This window comes from Pistacia vera, unplaced genomic scaffold (genome assembly GCF_008641045.1).
Source record: "Pistacia vera cultivar Batoury unplaced genomic scaffold, PisVer_v2 Contig369, whole genome shotgun sequence".
In the NCBI taxonomy this organism is placed as follows: Eukaryota; Viridiplantae; Streptophyta; class Magnoliopsida; order Sapindales; family Anacardiaceae; genus Pistacia; species Pistacia vera.
Window position 1 is genome coordinate 4682 of NW_022196189.1, and position 9174 is coordinate 13855.

The 9174-nt window shown below is 35.2% G+C and overlaps 2 protein-coding genes across 2 annotated transcripts; both read left to right on the forward strand.

The window, feature by feature from the left end:
* Nucleotides 1-310: 310 nt before the first annotated feature.
* Nucleotides 311-4864, forward strand: LOC116140310 (ankyrin repeat-containing protein BDA1-like). The gene is made up of 4 exons (XM_031425957.1): nt 311-886; nt 1603-2115; nt 4437-4561; nt 4669-4864. Exons 1-4 carry the CDS (start codon nt 311-313, stop codon nt 4862-4864), a joined length of 1410 nt encoding a protein of 469 aa, XP_031281817.1.
* An 890-nt stretch (nt 4865-5754) lies between these two features.
* LOC116140312 lies at nt 5755-7832 on the forward strand. Its single transcript, XM_031425958.1, has 3 exons — nt 5755-6139; nt 6906-6916; nt 7023-7832. The coding sequence occupies exons 1-3, from the start codon at nt 5755-5757 to the stop codon at nt 7830-7832; spliced, it is 1206 nt and encodes a 401-aa protein (XP_031281818.1).
* Nucleotides 7833-9174: the final 1342 nt, after the last annotated feature.

The window sequence follows — 9174 nt, forward strand, 5'->3', positions numbered from 1 at the left end:
CTTGCTCTACATAACACCTGGTCTGCGTCCTACACTTCTACTTTCTAAGAACCTACTTTCGATATTAAATAAAAGGAAACGGAGAGAAAAACTGTTAAGACTTTCGATAATGAAGTGTACAATTTTTCATCTTTCGAGTTTCATGTTTTAAGTCAACATATACTTCTTAGAAGTTTTGTTAGATGAAATCTTTGCAGACCCGTAGCTTGAGAACGACATTATATCTACTCTTAACCCGTTCAATGATGCCCCTCACTCCTGGTAATACCAAACAAGAAGGAGGTTCTATCTCTTTCTTTCAAGATTCGAAATGGATGGAAGATTGTTTGAGGCAGCTCGAACTGGCGACGTTAGTTTATTGCACCAATTACTTCTTGAAAAACCTTCGATTCTAGCTGATTGTCAGCTCATCTTTCCCCACGAGAACCCGTTAAACATTGCTACTAAGGCCGGACAACTGGCTTTTGTGCAACAAATACTTAAACACAGACCAGATTTCGTAAGACAATCAAACCAAGATGGGTTTCGGCCGCTGGACATTGCTTCCGCATTTGGGTACGTAGAAATAGTGAAAGAGATCACAACTTGTTATCGTGATGTTTGCCGTCTTAAGGGAAGAGAAGGAAGAACATGTCTTCATTATGCTGCTATAAATGAAAGGGTTGAGATTATTGATGAATTACTTAACACTTCTGGTGAGTGTGTTAAAGATGTGACATCTCTCGGTGAAACTGCTCTTCATCTAGCTTTGAAATACTATAAGGTTGAAGCCTTTACAAACTTGGTCAAATGGCTGGAAGAGCTTGGTTTGGAAGAGCTTGTGAATTCGGTTGATAAAGATGGAAACACCATCTTGCACCTCGCGGTATCTAGAAAACAACTTGAGGCAAGTTCAGCTCCACCTTAATTTAATTCACTACCAAGCTCTTATTATTCTTTTTCTTTCATTTTTTTTTTCTGACTGTTGTATTCTTGATCTTCATTTCTATTGATTTGGAAAACCTTCCCAACTTCTCATAAAGGGTAAAAAGCATTTATATTTCCTATACAAAGAGGCTAATATGCTTGATTTAAATTAATGATAATTTAGAATGAAATTTGAAATTCAGTTATTTGGTTGTCACTACTTCACAGAAGATAAATGCAAGAATGCTTCATGGTGTGGCTCTTTTGTTGTGTTCAATTTGAAATTTAATCGTAGGTTATTTGATTTAACACCATCCGAGTGCCTTCAGGGATTTATTTTGGTTGTCCTCCAGTCACTCTCTGTACCCTTTTGGATCTGTTCCCAAAACAAAATATTTGCAGCAATACTTCTGTAGAAAAGTTTTCTTTCGGACCCAACTTGAAGCCGTTTTGATTTTCCACATGTCAATAATTGCATCGCCGCTGGTAGAGTCAGAGCTAAAGCTTTTGATTGGCATTCAATGATGATTTAGACTAATAGTTTTGTTTTCATGTTCTGTTTTGTAATCTCTCCGTGCAAGCGTCGGTATCTTAATTTTTTTTTTCTGTGTCCTGTTAATATTGGGTCTGTCTTTTTCTTAGGGCAATTGTGATTTTGTTTTGTTTGACCACTTAAAAGATATTTCCATCATGTAGAGTGTAGAGCTTCTGCTTAAAAGCAGCAATATCAGCAACATACTGGAACTGAACGTCAGGAACTCGAGGGGTTTCACAGCGACGGATTTGTTAGATAATTCACCCGTAGACAATCCAAATGATATTCGACTAAAGGAAATCCTCCAATTTGCGGGAGCCCTCAGTACAGAAACTCCTCATAACACTATGATAAACAATCCAAAGCATTCTACAGGAGTTTCAAAAGACTGGATTAAGTATTTTCAATTTCAAATGGAAAGGGACTCACCAAGTGATACTCGCAATGCACTATTAGTCGTAGCCGCATTGATTGCAACTGTGACATTCCAAGCAGGGATGAACCCACCAAGTAGCTTTACTCTGGGTGCACCCGCAGCCAATTCCACCAGTACTACGAGCTCTGCTCCTTCTCCGGTTAGTACTCCAGAGAAGGAATATAATTATCCAGGAGTTACCTCTGGTTTACTTGCTGTTTTTGCGAGTTCAGGCTCTCTAGTCACATCCAATTTGTTTGTATTTGGAAATACATTAAGCCTTACTGCATCCCTAAGCATCATAATTTATCTGACAAATAGATTCCCTTTCCAGAGAGAGCTTCAAATAGCAATTTTCTCAATGATATTTACTTATGGGTGTGCAGTAAATTCTATTAAACCTGCGGGCGCCATTAAGTATATCCTACTAGGAATTGCCCTTCTTCTACCATTTTTATTTCGATGGCTTCCAAAATGGGTCAGAAAATTTTGGAAGTGGCTGCAATACAGGAGGGATCAGAACAATTCCAAAGTGGCTGAAAGACGAATAAACTCATCGAGCCCCCTTTAAGCATTAGAATCTGGAGATTTACAAACCTGTGTTGGATAATAATTACATGCTTTTATATAATAATGTATTGTGATCATATTCTAGAATTCTTTCATCAAATTGGAATTTTTTATTTAGTAAATTGATTTTGGAACCTTTTCGTATTCTGTTGCATGTTAAAATTGATGTGTATGTAATCGCAGGCATATGTATGTTAGAGTTGTATTTGATCATACCATTAACTGAATTTGAATTAGAATGTGAACATCCTTAGGTATGAGTTTTTTCTCAAAACTTAATGATACAATTTTATATAGAAAATGTACAAATACTGTGTATGCATCAGAATAAATGAAAGACTACATCTAAATAACAAGAAGATTAAAACTTATAATGAGGAAATTGACTCTTTAAGGCTAAAGCATGTCGAAACAGACCCTTGACTCTAACAAATCTCTCTCTTCCACCGGTACTTGAATAAATGTATTATTTTGGCAGGGACAATAATAGAGTTGTGTGATGTTACTCTCCTTTCTCAATTGTTTTTGGGAGGGACAGGAAGGATTGGAGTGTTGTTGATTTCACCTTTTGAGATGACGAAATTCAAACAACAGAAGTACAAGAGAAGCCATTAAATCTCAAAGTAGTCGATTGGAGTTAACTGATTCAATTAGGATTAGGGTACGAGACATTTTGATCGGACTTAAGTGGTGTACTTCAAAATAAACCAAAATTTAAGGAAAACCGTTGGTGATCATCGCTACACAATCATGTTTCCTAGCTCTTTCAATTCCCAACAGTATATTTGAGGAGTCAAGACTTAGACTTATTGTTTGATGAAACTCTATAATAACTACTAATTTAAATGCAGACTTATTAAAGTTAATGGTTCGCAGAGTGTAGGTACAAACAGACCAATTCCTTGGTTAATATTTTTATTTACCCAACCACCACCCAGTTATGCCATCGTTACCTATTAATTACTCAACAATACTCAGTCAACAGCTAAAACCTCTGGTTCAAAGTAAACTTAATTTTATAGTTGGATATGACGTTTGCATATAAATATAATATTGTCTCAAATCAAAAGGATCTTGTTCTAGCGTGGTTCCTTGTTATCATTTTCTCCTAATACCCATCAAATTTCGTAATATTTTAGGGATATTAATTGCCTTTTTATCTATAAAAATAGATGAATATTACGTAAAGAAAAGTTGAAATAGTAGACTCTGTCAGAATTCTAGTTTCTATTTTAATATCTTTTACTTTTATTGCTCAAGAAATTGTATGTCAATGTCACTTGTCTATTTACCATTACTTATCGACTTATTTTTCTTAATTAATCAAGACATATATGTCATTTGAATTTTCAAACCTCAATTGTGAAACAACTTTAACGACATTGTTTTTGAAGTCCTTTAGGAATAAACAAATAAAAAGTTTGTTCTGATTATTCTAAATAAATTACGTGATCAGGTCTATTGCATTCACATCCTAAACAGCACATCTGGATCAGCTCCAATCTTGTCAACTTCATAATGTAAATTTTCTTTTCTTCAGTTGTTAAATTTACTCTGAAATTAATTAACTAAATTATAATTAAAGTCGGATGGATTCTTCTCCTGAAAAACATACATTGAGATTCCAATGTTCTCGATTTCCTCTTACAAATAATCCACGCATTTTATGGAAAAATATTAAGCGATAGGAAAAGAACATAATTTGGTATTTATTAGAATAGAACATACGAACAATATATCAAGCAATAGGAATGATTAATATATGAACAATAGCATTGCCAATATCTAATACAATACTAGATATATAAAATTCTATTTGTGAAATAATGTATCATATAAATGATTAGTGAATATATAAAATCAACTTAGGTATATTAAACATGGCCAATTCCGTTGAAAAAGAAAACTGAAACTGTTTCAGACTTTCAGCAGGTGGTTTTTAAAAGGATTGTCAGAATTTACCTAATGATTTCAAAAACAGCATGTTAGTAATGGTTCAAGTATTTCCAGTATGAAGAAGGCAGGGACTCGCCAGCAAATGCCCGAAATGTGATCCTGGTGGTGGTCACTCTCATTGCAGCAGTGACTATTCCTGGTGGTGTTTGGCAAGATAAAGATGATGGACATGCTCCAGGGTGGGCAATTTTTGCATGTCGTTTTGCTAATATCAAACAGCATAGCTCTTTCTACAACGATACTTGTAATTGTATCACTTACCTATAGGTTTCCTTTCCATTTCGAGATATGGGGTTGCTACAGCTGCAATGTTGGTAACTTATACTTCCGCTCTTTATGCTGTTACGCCTGATGATTCTTTGAATCTTATGTACGTCTTGATTGCTGCTGCTCTGCCTTTTGTGATTCGTTGTTTAATCCACTTGTTCAATAAGTGTATCATTAGATTCAAGTCCAAAAGTAACATGCATCCTGATGATTGAAGGTTATCTTGTAATCCTATTGTTAACTAAATTTTCTGGAATGAAATGAATGTCATGTCAGTTCCTCTTTAATCAACTCACACCAATAATTACTGATCATAAACTTCCAATATTTTATAGGTCGGCAGCCGCATTTGATGTACACATCTTCTTTTGTCCATAAACAGGAGTGATTTAGATACACATTTTCGCAGTGACATCGGTAACTTACGAGTGATAATTAGCTAGAAGAGAACCAGATTATTAGAACGTAATTGTTTGATGTGATAAAATGTTCATATTTTGATTTTGAAATAATTTATACATTTTGAAGCTGTAAACTGTTATTCAAAAAAATTTTACATGTAAATTGATGTGATATAAAAAGATTAAAAAGAAATTAATAAATTATTTAATAATAGTTATTATTCTCTAAGAATATAATAATAGGAGCAGAGATATAAGAATAACTGTAAATATAAGATATGAACTACGCGGAACCTACTGATATTATCAGGTTTTTTTCTGTTTCATTTTGTTTTTATTTAATTTTAAGGAAACAGGAGGTGCTACTGGTACTACCCAAGTACCGTTACAGTTTCTTGCTCTACATAACACCTGGTCTGCGTCCTACACTTCTACTTTCTAAGAACCTACTTTCGATATTAAATAAAAGGAAACGGAGAGAAAAACTGTTAAGACTTTCGATAATGAAGTGTACAATTTTTCATCTTTCGAGTTTCATGTTTTAAGTCAACATATACTTCTTAGAAGTTTTGTTAGATGAAATCTTTGCAGACCCGTAGCTTGAGAACGACATTATATCTACTCTTAACCCGTTCAATGATGCCCCTCACTCCTGGTAATACCAAACAAGAAGGAGGTTCTATCTCTTTCTTTCAAGATTCGAAATGGATGGAAGATTGTTTGAGGCAGCTCGAACTGGCGACGTTAGTTTATTGCACCAATTACTTCTTGAAAAACCTTCGATTCTAGCTGATTGTCAGCTCATCTTTCCCCACGAGAACCCGTTAAACATTGCTACTAAGGCCGGACAACTGGCTTTTGTGCAACAAATACTTAAACACAGACCAGATTTCGTAAGACAATCAAACCAAGATGGGTTTCGGCCGCTGGACATTGCTTCCGCATTTGGGTACGTAGAAATAGTGAAAGAGATCACAACTTGTTATCGTGATGTTTGCCGTCTTAAGGGAAGAGAAGGAAGAACATGTCTTCATTATGCTGCTATAAATGAAAGGGTTGAGATTATTGATGAATTACTTAACACTTCTGGTGAGTGTGAATTTCTACACTGTAGAGAGCCACTTTGACGAGAAGTAGATCGAAACTTTATGATATTCCAACTTCGGAAATGTTTGAACCAGTTTTGGCTGGAAAGGCTTGGCTTGGAAGAGCTTGTGAATTGGGTTGATAAAGATGGAAACACGATCTTGCACCTCGCGGTATCTAGAAAACAATTTGAGGCAAGTTCTGCTCCACCTTAATTTAATTCACTACCAAGCTCTTTCTTTCTTTTCTTTTTTTTTCCTTGTTTCTGACTGTTGTATTCTTGATCTTCATTTCTATTGATTTGGAAAACCTTCCCAACTTCTCATAAAGGGTAAAAGGCATTCATATTTCCTATACAAAGAGAATAATATGCTTGATTTAAATTAACGATAATGTAGAATGAAAAATGAAATTGAGTTATTTGGTTGTGACTACTAAATAAAAGATAAAAGCGAGAGTGATTCATGGTGTGGCCTCTTTTGTTGTGTTCAATTTGAAATTTAATCGTAGGTTATTTGATTATACACCTTCCAAGTGCCTTCAGGGATTTATTTTGGTTGTCCTCCAGTTACTCTCTTTCCTCTTTGGATCTGTTCCCAAAACAAAATTTTTACAGCAATACTCCTGTATAAAAGCTTTCTTTCAGACATAAGGCCTTTTTGGTTTAACAAATGTCAATAACTGCATCGCCGCTCGGAGAGTTGATTGTCATTCAGTGATGATTGAGACAAATAGTTTTGTTCTCATGTTCTGTTTTGTAATCCCTCAGTGCAAGCGCCGGTATCTTTTTTTTTTTCCTGTCCTGTTAATATCGGGCCTTTATTTTTCCTAGGGAAATTATGATTTTGTTTTATTTGACCACTAACATGATATTTCCATCATGTAGAGTGTAGAGCTACTGCTTAGCAGCAGCATACTGGAACTGAACGTCAGGAACTCGAGGGGTTTCACAGCAATGGATTTGTTAGATAATACACCCATAGACAATCCAAATGATGTTCGACTAAAGGAAATCCTCCAATCTGCGGGAGCCCTCGGCACAGAAAATCCTCATAACACTCTGATAAACAATCCAAACCCTTCTACAGGAGTTTCAAAAGACTGGATAAAGTATTTTCAATTTCAAATGAAAAGGGACTCACCAAGTGACACTCGCAATGCACTATTAGTCGTAGCCGCACTGATTGCAACTGTGACTTTCCAAGCAGGGATAAACCCACCAAGTAGCTTTATTCTGGATACTCCCGCAGCCAATTCCACCAATACGGCGAACTCTGCTCCTCCTCCTCCTCAGACTAATATTCCAGCGGTTGTTCCAGCAGTTGTCTCCGGTTTGACTGTTGTTTCTGGGAGTTCAGGCTCTCTAGTTACACCGAATTTGTTTTTATTTTCGAATACATTAGGCCTTGTTGCATCACTCAACATTATAATTTATCTGACAAGCAGATTCCCTTTCCAGAGAGAGCTTCAAATCGCAATTTTCTCAATGATGTTTACTTATGGATGTGCAGCACATCATATTAAACCTGCGGGTGCCATTAAGTATGTCGTACTAGTAATTGCCCTTCTTCTACCATTTTTATTCCGATGGCTTCCACGATGGGTCAGAAAATTTTGGAAGTGGCTGCAATACAGGAGGGAGCAGAACAATTCCGAAGTCGCTGAAAGACAATTAAACTCATCCTTAAGCATTTGAATCTGGAGATTTACAAACCTGTGTTGGATAAATAATTACATGCTTTTACATAAAAATGTATTGTAATCATGTTCCAGAATTCATTCATCAAGTTGGAACTTTTTATTTAGTAAATTGATTTTGTTGCATGTTAAAATTGGTATGTATGTAATTTCAGGCATATGTATGTTAGAGCTGTATATGATCATACCATTAACTAAATTTGAACTAAAATGCGGGCATCCTTAAGTATGCGTTTTTTCTCAAAACTTAATCTACAAATCTTGTCTATGCATGGGAATAGAATGAAAGACTTCGTCTAACTGACAATAAGATTAAAACCTGTAATAAAGAAATTGACTTTTTAAGGCTAAACCATGTCCAAACAGATCCTTGACTCTAACAGTTCCGTCAAATCTTCCTCTTCGACCACTACTTGAATAAATGTATTATTTCGGGAAGGACAAGAATAAAGTTGTGTGATGTTACTCTCTTTTTTCAATTGGTTTTGGGAGGGACAGGATTGGAGTGTTGTATCCATAAAATCAGAATTTGGCCTTTTGAGATAAAAAAATTCAGACAACAGAAGTACAAAAGAAGCCATTAAAGTCAAAGGAGTTGATGTACTAATGGATTATAGAAGGATTGACATGATTAAGAATATAGAACAAACAAAAAAAACCAATTTATAGGCTCAGGCTTTCGATTCCATATCCTAACTTGAATAACTTGAAACAGTCCAAATCCTAATAAAAATGTAATTCTAATTCTAATAAAAAATATGTGAATGAAATTTAAAAATAATGATGTGTGGATACAAGGGCCATTGCTCATGGGCTGACCACTTTCTAGACCCAATTCCATTCAAGTCTCAATTGTTTGGGGGAGTACAAAAGCCTGCGTTAATGGGAGTCAACTGGTTCCATTAGGACTAGGGTACGAGACATTTTGATCAAACTTCAAAATAAACCAAAATTTAAGGAAAACCGTTGGTGATCATCGCTGCACAATCATGTTTCGTAGCTCTTTCAATTCCCATATTCTTCCTATTTTGTTTAACAAATGCGTCAGTCATTATGGTTGATTTAACGCTACAAAGAACTATTAAATTTTTCATTAGTCATTAAGGCTGAAGAAGAATCTGAGCAGTGAACAAAACTAAAGGGGATTACTTTCCTAAGAATATTAAAATAACAGATAGACAAATTAACCACACTCATACAAGAATACTCAATGATCCATTAATGAGAGATTTGGAATTCTTTTCATGTGATTACTGGAGGAAACTATTACTTCATATCTGTAATTGCACATGTTCCCTATTGAAGTATAAGTACAATTGTCAAAAGGAACAAATTGTTAT

Excerpts from the sequence above, each read along its gene's own strand:
- LOC116140310 (XM_031425957.1), top strand. The coding sequence starts at position 311 with ATGGATGGAAGATTGTTTGAGGCAGCTCGAACTGGCGACGTTAGTTTA. Across the intron at positions 887-1,602 it reads TATCTAGAAAACAACTTGAG|AGTGTAGAGCTTCTGCTTAA; the intron begins GCAAGTTCAGCT and ends TCCATCATGTAG. Across the intron at positions 2,116-4,436 it reads TAGTCACATCCAATTTGTTT|TATGAAGAAGGCAGGGACTC; the intron begins GTATTTGGAAAT and ends AAGTATTTCCAG.
- LOC116140312 (XM_031425958.1), top strand. The coding sequence starts at position 5,755 with ATGGATGGAAGATTGTTTGAGGCAGCTCGAACTGGCGACGTTAGTTTA.